General features: G+C 58.9%; 1 protein-coding gene across 1 annotated transcript in view; it reads left to right on the forward strand.

The window, feature by feature from the left end:
- The window catches only part of MYO7A (myosin VIIA), a 78,747-nt gene that overhangs the window by 16,533 nt on the left and 46,775 nt on the right, over nucleotides 1-15,439 (forward strand). Inside the window, exons 3-11 of the mRNA XM_032427073.1 lie at nucleotides 3,577-3,729; nucleotides 10,150-10,334; nucleotides 10,895-11,016; nucleotides 11,098-11,240; nucleotides 11,498-11,611; nucleotides 12,814-12,967; nucleotides 13,387-13,463; nucleotides 14,002-14,121; nucleotides 14,887-15,029. Of these exons, the coding sequence (XP_032282964.1) occupies nucleotides 3,577-3,729; nucleotides 10,150-10,334; nucleotides 10,895-11,016; nucleotides 11,098-11,240; nucleotides 11,498-11,611; nucleotides 12,814-12,967; nucleotides 13,387-13,463; nucleotides 14,002-14,121; nucleotides 14,887-15,029 (1,211 nt within the window). The remainder of the gene's footprint in view (nucleotides 1-3,576; nucleotides 3,730-10,149; nucleotides 10,335-10,894; nucleotides 11,017-11,097; nucleotides 11,241-11,497; nucleotides 11,612-12,813; nucleotides 12,968-13,386; nucleotides 13,464-14,001; nucleotides 14,122-14,886; nucleotides 15,030-15,439) is intronic.

A 15,439-nucleotide genomic window follows, 5' to 3' on the forward strand; every position in this document is an offset into this window, starting at 1 on the left:
GCTGGCAGCCCAGACAGGCCCACAAACCTGCCTGTAGCGCCTAGAGTGGGGCCCCGGGACTCTGCCTGCAGGCTTACGTTTCACCTGGGTCATGTTGCATGTCAGATGGTGTCCTGTAACTGTGTCACTGGATCCCAGAGCTCCCCTCCCCATCTGCTCCCACTAAAGCCCTGGGAGTGGGGGCTGCAGGCGGGGAGGGACATGACTGGGTGGCTGGCTTGCTTCAGCGGCATTGGGCCCAGGGCTTCTGGCCTCTTCTCTCAGGGGCTGTCCCACTCTCCTTCCTCCTCCCTACCCCAGCCCTCCAGGCTGTTGTCTTTGACCCCTCTGACTTTCAAGACTCCCTTAACTTGAGGGCAGGGACTAGGCGAGTCACATCTGGTTTCCCTGAGACCCCACAAGGCATCTATCCAGGGAGGGTTCTCTGTGAAGCCTTGCTGAATGAATGAATGAATGAATCAACGATCCTCAAGGGGATCCTAACATTCTGCCTTTGCCCAAGCTGTTCCCCTTGCCAGAGGCACCCCTCCCTCCCCTCCTCTACAGAGCACGCAGTTCATGTCTCTCCAAACTCAGCACCAGGCCAGCTCCTCTTTTCCAAAAGTGTCCCCAGTCCCTGGGGTTGGCCATGCTCTCCCTCTCTCTCTCCGGCCTTCCTTCAGAGCCCTGGTTACACTTTTCTAGCTGTAGCTGCCTGTGGACATTGGCCTGAGAGGTGCTGACGTCTGCTGGGAGTCCTTCTGTGCAGGAAAGGGGTGGGGAGAGGCTTGGCTCTGCCATGTAACGGGGTGAGCCACTTGATCACTTGAGTGTGACTCCTCATTAAATGGGGACTGGTCATTCTGTTTTGGGATGTTATGAGGAACAAACGAGAACATAGATCTCCTCTGTAAAACCAGAAAGCGTTAGAGTAATAATACCCAGCCCTGGCTAAGCAATTACCAGGCACCAGTGCTTTTAGACGTGGTGGGAGTGAAACAAAGGTTGGCCTTTAGTGTCTCAATTAATCCCCTCAAAGTCCCCAAGAAGAAGGGACTGTTACTCTAATTCCCATTGCATAGATGAGGTCATGGAGGCTCAGGGAAGCCAAGTGCTGTGCACAGGGCTACGGGGTGGCGTGGTGGCTGAGCTGCCTCTCACCTCTGTGCTGAATTGCCGGGGGAGGGACTATGGGGACCAGAGGCTGGGGTCGAGGGGGAAGGCAGACAGCCTGCCCAGGCATCCTCTTCCCTCCAGCCTGCACTGGAGCGTAGCACTGAGTCCGTGAGCAGGGACCAGGCAGAGGGAATTTTCCAACTGGATCAGCGTTTATCAAGAAATAGGATAAAATGGGAGAGAGGAATGTTCCACTCAGGACTGGAAAGTCCAGGCGGGTTCTTTGATCTCCCCGTCCGGCCCATTCATGCCTCAGGGAGGGCTGTGTGAGGGCCTGAGCTGGACTCAAGTGCTCCTGGCCCAGAAGGTGCCATGAAATGCCAGGGCAGTTGGAGTTGTGGGCTCTGGCTGGCCCTGTCCCTGCTCCCTCTGAGGGCCTGGTGCAGGCCACCGTCCTACTCTGATCCTGTTTTCTCAGGTGAAGTGAGAGGGCGGGAAAAAGGGACTAGGACTTATGCTTCTAATTCTGAACTGGTCCCCAGTAGCCACCAGCTAGCCATCTGTCCCATCAGATTCCCTGCCACACCATTTGTGTGTGGCCCCTGTCTGAGGCACTGTGGACCAAGGATCCAGAAGACACGGAGTCTGGCCGCCATGGGTCCCCAGCCTTGGGGCACATTGGGAGGTCAGAACCGTGTTCAGGCAATAGCAGCCCAGTGTGACTACTGCCTTGCCATGGGAGACCCAGGCAACGTGGGGGCCCAGAGGAGGCCCTGACACATTCCCGTGGTGAAGGTGGGGAGATGGCGCCATGGAGCACGTGAGGCTGGGCAGCATGGTCGGCAAAGGCTTTAGAAACTGGGAAATCTTTGAGCTGGGCCTCAAAGCCTGAGTGGAAAGAAAGTAAAGGGAAGAGCATGAGCAAGGCCACAGAGGTGTTTGGGGAAGTGGAGACCAACCTTCCCTGGCTCGGAAGTACAGGGGACTGCTGGAACGAAGGCCCAAAGTCCCTGTGGCCAAAGTCAGGTTGGCCTTTGCATGCCAGGCTGAAGTATGGGGGGAGCAAGGAAGGGCTCCAAGCCCCAGAGTGCTGGGATCAGACAGGTGCTTGAAGAAACTCCCAGGGGGGTTGGGACTGCAGGGGAGAGCTGGAGGACAGCTGGAGAACAGCAAGGGCCAGGGGGCCAGGTGAGAGATGGTGGTCTGGATCAGGGGAGGGGCTTGAGGTTGGTGAGGAGGGTACTGCTCAATCAGCAGCAACCCTTCAGAGGGATGATTGAGTAGGACTGGGTGACCAGTTAGATTGGGGATGGGATGAGATGAGGGGCTGATGCCCCAGATTCTCCTGGAGGAGAAGCAGGTATGGGAGGACATGTCGTGTGCATCACACCTACCCACCAAGTCTTAGGGCCTGAGCTGGGAGGTGGCAGTGGGGTCCCCTTCTCCTCCCCTGTTCCCAAAAGTCAAGCTCCTGTCTGGTCCTGAGGCTCCCAGGGTTCTGGCATTTGGGAACAGGCAGAGGGCCCCAGAGGGCTGTGGGGCTTAGTGAGCTCAGGCTGCGGCCATACCCCAGAGCACAGTTCACTCTCACCTCGCTGAGAAGCTAGATTGTGACAAGGTGCTGGACACCGCCTTGGGGAAGGAAGGAGGGATTTGCAGGTTTGTTGAAAGTGCCAGTGCTATTGGCCAGGTGTACCACCGGAAGCCCCCCCCCCCCCGCCCCCCAGCAGAAGATACTGCAGGCGAGAATAGGGGGAGCCATGGGGCAAGCTCTCTCCTAGTTTCCGCATCAGTTCACAAGCATGGAAAGTTCACCCCTGCTCCACGTTCATCAACAAGCCCTGTGACATCTATCTGTGACAGGCCCACTTCCCTCTGTCTCCGCCGCTACTGCATGCCTTGGCCGGCCTCAGAGGCTGAGCTTCGGCTGTTCCCTGGGCCTGGACATCCCCTCACATCTTACAGGGATCACCTTCCCATCATTCGGATCTCTGCTCAAATGTCACCTCTTTGACACCCTAAGGTAGTTCCCTCCCTGGTCTCTAACCCATTTGCCTGTCGGTTTATTCTTGGCACTGTCTGAAATTACTTTTTGTGCCTTTGTTTACCAGAGCCTGTATTTGAAGTCAAGTCTAATTCCAGTGATTACACTCTCCCCTCCACCTTGCAAAGTGACTGGGGGGACTCTAATTCCCTTTATGAGAAAGCTAAGTGGGACCAAAGTCCCTGCCCTGCCCATCTTTTAGATCTGTAGAGAGAATTCCCTAAGAGGAGGAGTGGTCCACAGAGAGTGGGGGTGGGCAGCACCATCCTCAGAGACTCAAACCTGATAATGATAGTGTTTGGCCACAGGAGAGGAGGAGGCCCTTACCAGGGTCGCACAGACCCAGGATCCCTGTCCCTCCTGGGCCCTTTGCCCAGCAGAGCACAACCTGGGTCCCAGGAGCCCGGCCTGACCGTAGCCACGGTGCCTCCCTGCAGGAACACTGGATCTCCCCGCAGAACGCCACGCACATCAAGCCCATGCACCCCACGTCGGTCCACGGTGTGGAGGACATGATTCGCCTGGGGGACCTAAACGAGGCTGGCATCCTGCGCAACCTGCTCATCCGCTACCGGGACCACCTCATCTACGTGAGTGCTGCCCCGCCCACTCGCAGCCCCGCCCACTCGCAGCCCCGCCCACTCGCAGGGGCCAGCTCTCCAGAGGCAACCAGGGACCCACCTGCCCGCAGCAGCTCAGGGTTTGAACCATCCTTTGGACTGCGGCTTGTGTGGTCTGTGATTGGAGAAGGGAGCGGTGTGTACCACGGGTTCATGTGCCTCCCCAGGCCATTGGGTGGATTGGTGAGAGGCTCCGTGTTTTGCCCAGAGATGGGGAACTGCTGCCTCCTCTGGGTTCGCTATGGGGTCGGAGCCTGCCATTCTATTGGTCCTCCGGTGAAGAGAGGATGGGTCGGGAGTCTGTATCCTCAGAAGAGGATGGAGGAGGGAATATGCTCCTTGACTACACAAACCCTTGATATAAGAACCAGTTGTACACAGGCCACGCTCCATATTCTTACACCTTGAAACTCAACAGGACAAACAGCCACACTTAGCCAGGACTGAACTGATCCCAGGAGGTAGGTTCAGAGACCATCAGAATACAAAGGGCCTGTGGAGATTATACCCTAGAGGTTCTCACATGTTTTGGCCTCGGGAACCTTTGATGCTCTTAAAATTATTGAGGACTCCCAAGAGCATTTGTCAATGTAGGCTATATCTGTTGATACTTACCATATTAGAAATTAAAACTAAGACACTTCACAAAATGTATTAATTCATTAAAAAATAACCATAAAAATCTATTATAGGAAAACATTTTTATGAAAAATAACTATGAATATGCCCCCTAAATTAGGAAGAAGAGTGTTATTGTTTTATAATTTTTTGAGATATCTTTAATGTCTGGCTTAATAGAAGAGAGCTAATTCTCCTATCTGCGTCACATCCAGTCTGATGTGAGGCTGTTTGGTTGAAGTGTATGAGGAAAAGCTGGCGGCAGAGATACAGAGGTGGAAAGGAACTTGCAGACTTCTTGAAAGGGCCTTCGGGACCCTCCGGGGTCTCTGGACCACACTCTGAGAACTGCTGAGCTAGTCCCATAGTCCCATTTTATAGACAGGGAAACTGAGGCTCCATGAGGTTTAGCCAGGCCCAGAGCTGTGTGCTGGGGTCACCGCATGTCTCTGACCCAGCCCCTCCCTCAAGCAGCTCCGGGTGAAGGAAACCATGGCTGGGGCGCCTGGGGGGCTTAGTGGTTAAGCATCTGCCTTCGGCTCAGGTCATGATCCCAGGGTCCTGAGATCGAGCCCCGCATCGGGCTCCCTGCTCGGCGGGAAGCCTGCTTCTCCCTCTCCCACTCCCTCTGCTTGTGTTCCCTCTCTTGCTGTGTCTCTCTCTGTCAAATAAATAAAATCTTAAATAAAAAAAAAAAAAAAAAAGGAAACCATGGCTGGTGCAACAAAAGGAGAGAGTAGGAGGGAGCCCCTGCTCCCCAGGCAGGGCCCCAGGCAGGCTGGTAGAGAGGGCATGCTTGGGTGACAAGTGTCGTGAGGAGTGCTCGAGCTAAGTGCAGACAGAGCAGGGTCTGTAGGGGTGAGGCCTCACTCCCAGCTCAGGGGATACAGCATTCGCCAAGGGGTGCTACGTGGATAGGAGGCTGGAGGCAGGAAAGGGCCTGGCGAGGGAGTGGCACGGTGTCCCTCAGCTTGTCGGGACCCTGAGGAGGAGCCAGGGAGACAGGGCTGGAAGCCCTGCAGTTGTCCCTGAGCAGTCACAGCAATGAGCTGCGTCAAGGTCAGGGATCCATCCTCTTAGAAGTCCTGGAACTGTGGCCACTCCGCTGCTAGGGAGGCCCTCTGCTACTCTCCCCGCTCTGGGACCGTCTGCCACTTCAGGTTCCCAAGGGGAGGCTGTGCCCAGGCCCTTGACATTTGCCCACTGAGTAAGTGGCTTTTACAGCTGATAAAGCCCCTCTCACTCTTTTCTTCACCTGGGGGACGGGGCAGGGCACAAGTGGAACCTCCAGACGTGAGCAGCCTCACCCAGACAGGAGGATGGGGCTAGAACTTGAGCCCAGGCCAGAGATACCCCAGGAAGATCCACTGGTGTCTGCACCCCAGTTCTTGGAGGTTCCCTACTCGCTCTTCACCCTAGGTGGCAGGTGGTCATAGAGGGTCCTAGCACACCCTGTGGTTGCCGTCCCGGGGCTGGGTGGAATGTGTCACTTGGGTCCAGAGGTAAATGGGGAGCCTGCCCCTCCCTCCCACCTCCCCCTCAGGGAGGCTGCTGCCAGAGCTGATGTCCTGACCCAGTCTCCTGTCAGGAGGAGCTGAGTAAGATGGGAACTGTCCCCACCAGGGAACCCCCCCCCCCCCCGACTGTGTCTAGGAATAGCTCAGAGGCATGTCGGTTATTTTGCACAAAGTTTATTGATTCTTGCAGGCAAACTGGTTCCTCACATGTGAGGGACAGTCGGTAGACTGAATCAAAGAACAAAGGCAAACACAGGATTCACAAAGGAGAGGGGAAAAAAAAACTTCAGGAAGAGCAAACCTTGTTTGTGAAATTTGGGGGGATAGACAGATTAGCTGGCATCTAGCAGAGAAATCAGCTTCATGTCCTAGAGTAGGCTGATTAGGGGAGCAAAGGAAAGAATTCCAGAGATTTATGGCTTCTCCAGAAAGCCCCAAAATCTGTGCCATTTGCCTCTTTAGAAGTCCTCACCAGTAACCTTTCTGGTGGTCTCTTTTCTAGGTGGGGGAGAGGGGGCAGGGGACGGGGCAGGGCACTAAGTCAAGATGAGGTGCCTACGCGGCCTTCTTGTTCAGGAAGCACCTGGGGGGTCCCCAGCTCAGTTGGTCCACGAGCCTGGGATTCTGGGTGTCAGTTGGTCTAGGGAGCCCTTCTGTTCAAGGATTGCCCTGTTCAAGGTTTCAACTTGCTCACTCTCTGATTCTGTGATGGGTGGATGGGATAGGACCAGAGCTTTGAAGAAGCACCGGGCCATTGTCCCACCCAGAAACCATACCTGTCCCTAACCATGGCAACCCCTGGTCACTTCATGGCTTGGGTTACCCCGGGCACAGCCCCACGTACCCAGGATTTCCTCCGATTACCACGGCCGCTCACAGCCCTGGGCTGCGCGATGCTCTGTCCCTGACTGTCTGCCTTGGGCTTGCCCGCTGCAGCTAGCCTGCCCTAGGAGCGGGCAGGACAGCACCCCAGAGCCACAAATCAGCCCCGGACACCCCCAGTGGGGGGGGCCCTCAGAGGACACCTAGCGACCCCTGGTTGGGTGGTCTCAGAGGCCAGGGGTCCTCCCTGGGTCCTGCAGGGTGCAAGTAGCAGGGCCGGTGGGGATCCAGTGCTCCCTGACGCTGAACAGGGACTGGAGCCCTAGTATGGGAGGCCTGGGTCCAATCTTGGCAGGTGGCCTTTGGGGAGTCCCTGCTCTTCTCTGGTCTCAGCCTTCCCTCTGGCACAATGGGGAGACTTCCTGGGTGAGCACCTCTGTGGCTCTGAGAAGGTGTGTGTGCCCAGGGATATGTCTTGGTCTCCGTGGCCTGCTAAGGGAGAGGCCCCAGGGCTGGCAGGCCTGGAAGCTTCCTGGCAGAGGTGGAGCCGTTCCTGTCACATCTCCCGGAGTGTATCTCTGGCTCCGGAGAGGTCCTCAGAGCTCCGCCTAGGGACTTGGGGCCCCTAGGGCCCACGTGTGCTGTGTCCTTGGCTTGGCAATAGCCCTTATCTCTCCCCAGCCTATGGCCCCAAAGACAGGCTTTCTTCCTGGAGGCTTGCGCAGAAGGCCTGTGCTGGGCAGCTGGGCATGAGCCCCCTGCTGGCCATGGACCCTTGGAGAGAGAGAGAGAGGGCCAGAGGGGCTCAGGGAGCAGTGCCAAGAGCCTTGGGGGATGGACAGGTGCTGAGGCCCGGACAGGGGCAGGATGGGCCTGGGCCCCCTTGCCCGCGGTGGCCAAGCCCCTCCCTTCTTCACTCCCCGGCTACCAGCTCCACCGTTCCCTGGGGAAAATTCCTGGGGTTTGGGTAAGCCCACGTGGGGAGGCAAGGCCTGGGCTTGGGTGCCAGCGCCCCCCCTTTATTCAGCCCCCTGCTTCTCTGGCGTGAGATCTTGGAGTCCCTCTGCTTCCCAGAGGCTGAGTTCGCCCATCTGGAAAGGGCCGTATAAGCCCTCACAGAGGCCTGCTGAGGAGCACGGGCTCCTGCGCCCAGCGAGGCATCCAGCGGGTAGGTGTGCGCTCCTGCCCTTCTGCCCCGGGAGCAGGGTCCAGGCCCCGCCCCAGGAAGGCTTCCCGCAGCTTTTCTCAGCGCATCCTCTCTGGCACTGCCTGGCCCTGCCCGTGGCCGCCGAGCCTGCTCCCAGGGCCACCCCTGTCTGGCTCCGACCGCCCCCGTTGACTGGCTCATTAGGTCTCAAGTGGTATCTTTACCTCCAGCCTCTGGGACAACCGCTCATCCTCTCACAGCCGCCAAAATGACCTTTCTCCAAGAGACCTTCCAAATGCCATGGCCTTTCACGCCTCCGTGCTTGATTCCCACTGACCAGCCTTCACGCCCCCTCTCCCTTCACCCCCACCTGCCTCCCACAGCCCAGGCTTTCCCTCCCTGGTCCCCGGATGTGGCTCTCGGCCTCCCCGCCAATCTCTGTGGAGGGTCCTCGAATGACTGCATGGAGCCCACCTCACACCACATGGTGATCATAGACCAGGTGGTTCGGTGTCACTTTATTAAGGAAGGTGGCACGTCAGGACAACTACTCTGTAACCAGGCACATGCCGAAGGCTATGCCCTTCAGTCTTCACATAACCCTGGGGGAGGGGTGTGTGTGCTAACCGTCCCCCTTTTACAGATGAGCAAAATGAGGTGTAGACAAGCAAAGCGATCTGCTGAAAAGATGTTCTTTGGGGCTGACTCCCTCCCATGGGGACGGGGGGCCAGCGGTTCCCATAGCCAGGCAGGGCTGAGCTGTAGGTCATGGGGCCAAGGTACCCTGGGGCTGGCGGTTCGTGGTTTCTGATCTGAGAAATTAGCCCAGCCCTGTGCTGTGTGGGGTGTTGATGGTAGAGAACCTCCTTCTATCCCATTCCCCACTGACCAGCTCCCTCTTCTCCTGTTCCCCACTTTCCAACCTCAGACCAACTGTGGAGGGCGGGTGAGTATGGCAGAGCTGGTTCCAGCTCTCAGTCTGCACTCAGCCTGGCCTCTCCCTGCAGCCTGCATCCCCATCCCACCGCACCTCTCCCTGCTTGGGCTTTTGCACACAGTCAGGAGGTCAGCGCCATCAGGCTCAGCTGCCTCTGGCATGGGCTGCTTGGAGGAAGAGCCCGGGTGGCCGAGGAGCGTCCCCCGGGGCCCAGAGCAGGGCGGTAAATGGCGGGGCGGGCAGAGCCGGGTCTGGGTTGCTGAGGCCACGGCTGTTTTGCATGGCCGCAGCTGGCCCTGGTTTGGGCCTTTCCCCTGGAATGTGGTGCTGGCGGCCGCACTTTCCCGGCAAGGCCACCTTGGGCCGAGGCTGCTGGGCATGGCTTCGGCTCTGGGGTGATGCTCTGTGCCCTTGGTGGGAGGCAGTGGACACGGCTGTTGCTTCCTCTGTGTGGTCACATCTGTTTTCAGTGTCTCCAGGCCCAGATGTCCATCCATCCCTCACCAATTACAGGCTGTGCCTGACCTTTTCCAGCTGGGGTGGGGAGGGGCGGGCAGAGGGAGCAGTAACCCCTGAGTACCTTATTCGGCCCTGGTGGCAGGAGGGCCAGATAGCGTTGGCCCCTGTGTGGCAAGGCCCCAGGCTCACAGCAGGAAATCTTGTGTGTCAACGGAGGAGCCCAAGAAGAGAAAGCCCCTCGAAGTTTATCCGAGGTGTGCTGGGACCCTGTACCTGTGCTGACCGGGATGCTGGAGGGGCCCTGTCCCCCAGAACACGGGGGCCCCTCTGCCCTGGGGCTGTGCTGCGGAGACTGGGGCCCGCCCAGCCCCCCAACCACATGCCCCAGCCTCTTCAGCATTTTATGGCTTGGTTCTACTGCCCCTGGACCAACCCAGCCTCTGCTTGGGAATGGTCTGGTTTATGAAGATTACTCAAACCTCTGGGATGCAGGGCTTGGAGGCAGAAGTGGGAGCCAGCATCTGAGGAGCACCTCCGGTGTGCTATGGCTTTTAAATCCACCACCTCCTCATCTTTAGAAACAGTTACATTATGTCCATGTAACGGATAAAGGTAAGGAAATGGAAGCCTAGAGACCCTCCCCCTCTCCCCACTTCCTTCCTCCCTTCATCAAACCTCACTGAGCACGTACTCCAGCCCAGACCCAATGCTAGTTTGAAGGCCCCACCCCTAGCTCTCGGAGAGGCAGGATTCGGACCCCGGGTCCACGTGACTCCAAAGCCACTGCTGTCCCTTCCAGAGGAATGGAGCAGGGCAGAGCCTGAGAACTTTCTAGAGTCCGAGCCTCCCACATGGGAAGTGGCAAGTTCCTCCTCCCTTTTTGCCCACAGACGTACACAGGCTCCATCCTGGTGGCTGTGAACCCCTACCAGCTGCTCTCCATCTACTCACCAGAGCATATCCGTCAGTATACCAACAAGAAGATCGGGGAGATGCCCCCCCACATCTTTGCCATTGCCGATAATTGCTATTTCAACATGAAGCGCCACAGCCGTGACCAGTGCTGCATCATCAGGTGGGCGGCCCAGCGCCAGCTCGGAGCTCCAGGCTTAGCCCCTAGAGCTCCAGCTTTGCGTTCCTGCTAATGCCTCATCATGTAGAGAATCCCCTCCCCTCTCCCAGGCCTTACATCTCTATTAATGCTGCCCAAGTTCTTGTTAGCTTTTGAGGCCAACCTCAAAATTTATTACTGGTTCCTGTTAAGTTAGAGTCAGGTGACATTTCAGTCCCCTATTCTCTCTTGGGCAGAGGGTATTAGGACAAAGCATTGATCTAGCATCAATATATGCCATGCTCTATGGCAGATGAGGACCAGGGCAGGGTGTGTGTGTGTGTGTGTGTGTGTGTGTGTGTGTGTGTGTCTAAATGAAGGGGAAGGAAAGTACCTTTGGCCTTGGCCGAGCCCCGAACTCCTGGAGGCTTTCCTGTCCCTGAAAGGTCCATACTGTTGGCCTATTTTACAGACTGGGGAGGGGAGAAGGTGCAGGTGGGAGAAGCAGCTTGGGCTGAAGCCCCGTAGGGAGAGGCCCATGCAGACCATGATGGGCCCTGCCTCTCTCTGGGTCTCCTCTGCAGCGGGGAGTCTGGGGCAGGGAAGACTGAGAGCACCAAGCTGATCCTGCAGTTCCTGGCGGCCATCAGCGGGCAACACTCATGGATCGAGCAGCAGGTGCTGGAAGCCACCCCCATCCTGGAAGGTAGGGCCAGGGCTCGAAGAGTGGTGCTGGGGGGGCTGGGCAGGTGCTGACCTTGCCCATGACCCTCTCCCCACCCCGAAGCATTTGGGAATGCCAAGACCATCCGCAACGACAACTCAAGCCGCTTTGGGAAGTACATCGATATCCACTTCAACAAGCGGGGTGCCATCGAGGGTGCCAAGATCGAGCAGTACCTGCTGGAGAAGTCCCGTGTCTGTCGCCAGGTGGGCCCGAGCCCAGGGCAGAGCCGGACCTGCCCAGGACCCCCCAGCCTCGGGTGCGGGTGGGGGCCGCACGGTCTGGATCGTCCTCTGCCGCTGCCTGCTCACCGTGGTGCCTGAATTCCCGCCATGAAAGCTGCCCCCAGGGGCTTTTGGATCAAAGTCATTTGTTAAAATAGTAAACTGAGTTTCATCTTGATTGTCGGGTTCTGATGCCTCCCCCGCCTCTGTCCCCCAACACCTTGTGCCCGCATTTGCAGGCCTCCGATGAACGAAACTACCATGTGTTCTACTGCATGCTGGAGGGCATGAGTGCCGACCAGAAGAAGAAGCTGGGCCTGGGCCAGGCCTCGGACTATAACTACTTGGCTATGGTGAGGCCCGGGCGGGGCAGCCGGGGGGAGGGGACACCGATCCCAGTGAGGTCGGGGGCAACCCACCCAGCCGCTCCCCAGCTCCAGGCCTGGTGGGTGGGATCTTCTGTGGGGGCATCCCCCACCCCCATCTCATCCCCTGACCTGCCCCGGCCCACTCTGAGCTTATATATGCCGTCAGGCCTGTCCCCCGCTTGGGCATAGTCCACCTGCACAAGCATCTCACCCCCCCCCATGAATTGTCATCGCAGATACACATGTTCCTCAATCTGTGTAGACAGCCTAGACCCAGGGACATGTAGACACTTGCCCGTGTGTACGTGTGCACAGACCCACCCCCACACACATGCTGTGTTAGTTCAGTTTTTGAGGACGTGAAGCCCGGGACCTCTGCCAGGCCCCCCAGGATTGGAGGGCTCATTTGTTGCCGCTTCAGCCTCGGGGGCTCACCGGGCACGGAGCCCCGGTGCCAGCCTCTTGCTGTTGCCTGACCACCAAGGAGAAGAGGGCCCCAGGGCCGTTGCTGCCGCCCAGCATCAGATGCATGGGGTCCGAGTGCACAGCAGGCAGGCTCGGCGGGGGGACCAGCTTCCTTAGTCCTGGGGAGAATCCCTGCCTGGCTGTCAGGAGCTGGGCCGGGCCGGGCCACAGGGCCACACGAGGGACGTGGGTGTTGTAGGTGTGCAGGGCTTCCCGCATACTTGCTGTAGCTGTCGGAGGTGACACGCACATGAACACGGCTCACGGGCACACATCCTGGGGCAGACCCCTGTCGGTGCCCTGCCTGTCTGCAGTCCCTTCCTCCCCCTCCCCCTGCCCAGGCTGCCCCTGGTTGCCCCTGGTGAGTCCCTGAGCGAGAGTGTCCAGCGCGGGGCGGGAGCACAGTAGGGCCTGGGTGCTGTGACTGCCAGGCTAGGGGATGGGCCAGGCCTGGTCTCAGCGACTCAGCTCCTCTCACTCTTGGGAAGAAGGGGCACTCAGGGTCCCTACGAGTGGGAAATGTGTTCTTAAAAGCCCTAGCCAGGAGCTTTCTAGACTTTCTGGAGAGGTCATGGTGCTCTTGCGGTGAGGTCAGTGCTTGGCCCCCCAGACTGGCCTGGCCTGGCAGAGGGGGCCCTTCAGCCCAACCACTGCCTCTCTGGGGGTCCCCACGGCCTTGCTGATGTCCTCCTGGACCCCACTCTCCCACCTCTGCCCGCCAGGGTAACTGTATCACCTGTGAGGGCCGGGAGGACAGCCAGGAGTACGCCAACATCCGCTCGGCCATGAAGGTGCTCATGTTCACCGACACGGAGAACTGGGAGATCTCCAAGCTCCTGGCTGCCATCCTGCACCTGGGCAACCTGCAGTATGAGGGTGAGGGGCCCCGATGGTGCACCCCCGCCCCAACCCCACCCTGGGTTCACGGGCAGCACAACACCTAGCTGTCCGGGGGTGTTGTGGCTCAGCTTCTGTCCCAGCAGCTACAAACCCTGTTTGATAGGAGCCAGGGCTGCCGCCGAGAGCTCTGGGAGTGCAGGGTGGAGGAGCGTGAGGGGAGAGGGCCATGACGGCCAGTGTCTCCACTTGGATGCCAGGCATGGCGCCGGGTGCCAGGCATATGGGGTTCCTACCTCACGGTGCCCATAGCTCGTGGGGAGAACATCCATCAAACATACATTGACCTGGAGAAGCAGTGGACAGGAAGACCCCCCGAGAGCCGGGCCCTCCTAGCCTGCCCCTTTCCCCCATGCCCACCCTCGCTTGCCTGACCCTGCGCCCCCTCGCTGTAACAGCCCGGACGTTTGAAAACCTGGACGCCTGTGAGGTCCTCTTCTCCCCGTCCCTGGCTACAGCCGCATCCCTGCTCGAGGTCAGCGTCCAGCCTTCTGTCCCGATGGCTGCTTCGGTTTCTCTCGGGGCTGGGCGTGTGGGAACCTGGAGGTTGGGGCTCTGCTTGGGAGAGTTCTAGAAATTCAATATGGAGAATGAACCGTGTGCAGGATCTGTGCTGGGCACAGGTCTCAGAGGAGGAGTGGAGCCCGGCAGCCGGCAGCCTCGCCGCCCTCGCCCCGCTGCCCCTGGGGATGGTGTGGGGCGCAGGGGACCCTGGCTGAGTCGGTGTGTCAGTCTCTCAGCAAAGGCTTACTAGGCTCTGCCCTGGGTTGGAAAACTGGGATGAGTCAAGCCAGAGTCTGAGCCAGTCCTGGGAGGGCCAGGTGACCGGGGGAGGCTGTCAAGGAGAGAGCAGTCCTTCCCGGCAGCATCTGGGTGGGGTGTGGTGCCTGGGGAGGATCTGGCTGTGGGGCTGTGGGGAAGGGCACTCTCGGCGGAGGGACTGGTCTGAGCCAGGCCTGGAGAGTCAGTGGGAAGGGGGTGGCCGGGGGAGCAGCCGGATGTTGCGCCACCAGGTGAACCCCCCGGACCTGATGAACTGCCTGACCAGCCGTACCCTCATCACCCGTGGGGAGACCGTGTCCACCCCGCTCAGCAGGGAGCAGGCGCTGGATGTGCGAGACGCCTTTGTCAAGGTGGGCCCCTTGTGGAGGGGGTCGCGCCGCCCCTTATTGTTACAGGCAGGAGTTGAGTAGTCCATGGAACCAGAAAGACATCTGGGCCTGGACCCCTGCCTGCCCTTGGACCCAGGCTCTGGCCACTGGCTCTGTTGGGGGGGGTTGCTGAGCAAGAGTCTGCCTTCTCCTGAGCTCTGTTCCTCCTACAAGGGGCTGAGTGTTGTGCTCCTCAGGAGCCCTGCTAGCCCCGCTCCCCACGGGTCCCCCATCCCTGGCCTGCTCTGCTTTCCAGCCCCGTGGGCCTCATGCTGGGTCAGACTGTTGGGGCACTTGGTCTGCTGTGCTATTCCCAGCCCAGAGGATACCCTCTCTGGTCTTTCCAAAGAAGACACTGAAGATGGGCTGGGTCAGGGGGAGAAGGCCCCAGTCCTTCCTGTTTCCACACTCACGAGTTTGCCAGCCATTGAGCCCCTGCCCTGCACCACGTTCTGTGCTGGGTTCTGGGACCCTCAAGATGTTCAGAGCTGATAGGGAGACAGAGGTGGATGGAGAGATGGGAGCCCAAAGGAGGGTTAGGGAAGGCTTCTTGGCAGAGCTTTGAGAAGGAGTAAGGAATTGTTCCAACAGGAAAGGGGGCTCCAAGACAGAGGGAACAGCTTGAGTAAAGACTAGGGGATTTCAAACAGCACGGGAGGGGCTGAGCGAAGCCGGGACAGTCCAGGAACCTGGCCCGTCTCCTTGGGAGGGCGCGTGGGCCCAGTGGCTGACACAGCCACCTCTCAGGGCATCTACGGGCGGCTCTTCGTGTGGATTGTGGACAAGATCAATGCGGCAATTTACAAGCCCCCCTCCCAGGAAGTGAAGAGCTCTCGCAGGTCCATCGGCCTCCTGGACATCTTTGGGTTCGAGAACTTCGCTGTGAACAGGTACCACAAGGGGCTCTGCCCTGTGGGAATTTTCTTCCACAACGTGGTCAGAACAGGTGTCACACCTCTGCTTTAAACGACACTGAGCGGGCTGCGAGCATGCTCTGCCGGGCTGTGGGAGAGTTTGCCTCCAGTCATCCTGGTGGGCTCTCTCACTCCCGTTCCGGCCCGTCCCCTCCATCTGCTCGGGAGAAGGCTCTTACACTGTCGTGCACACCCCAGTGTCCAAGGTGCAAGGTGAGGCCGAGCCATGCTCGGGGTCCCACACTTCCTGAAGGGTCATTCTTGGGGGCCGGGTCAAGGACAGATGGAAGGAGCAGGCCCTGCTGGATCCCGGGGCTGGAGGCCCCTGCCCTGCCCCACTTCCTGCTTGTGTGACCCCTGGCAGGTCACTTCAATTTCTGTAACAT

This window comes from Phoca vitulina, unplaced genomic scaffold (assembly GCF_004348235.1).
Source record: "Phoca vitulina isolate PV1807 unplaced genomic scaffold, GSC_HSeal_1.0 scaffold36, whole genome shotgun sequence".
Taxonomy (NCBI): Eukaryota; Metazoa; Chordata; class Mammalia; order Carnivora; family Phocidae; genus Phoca; species Phoca vitulina.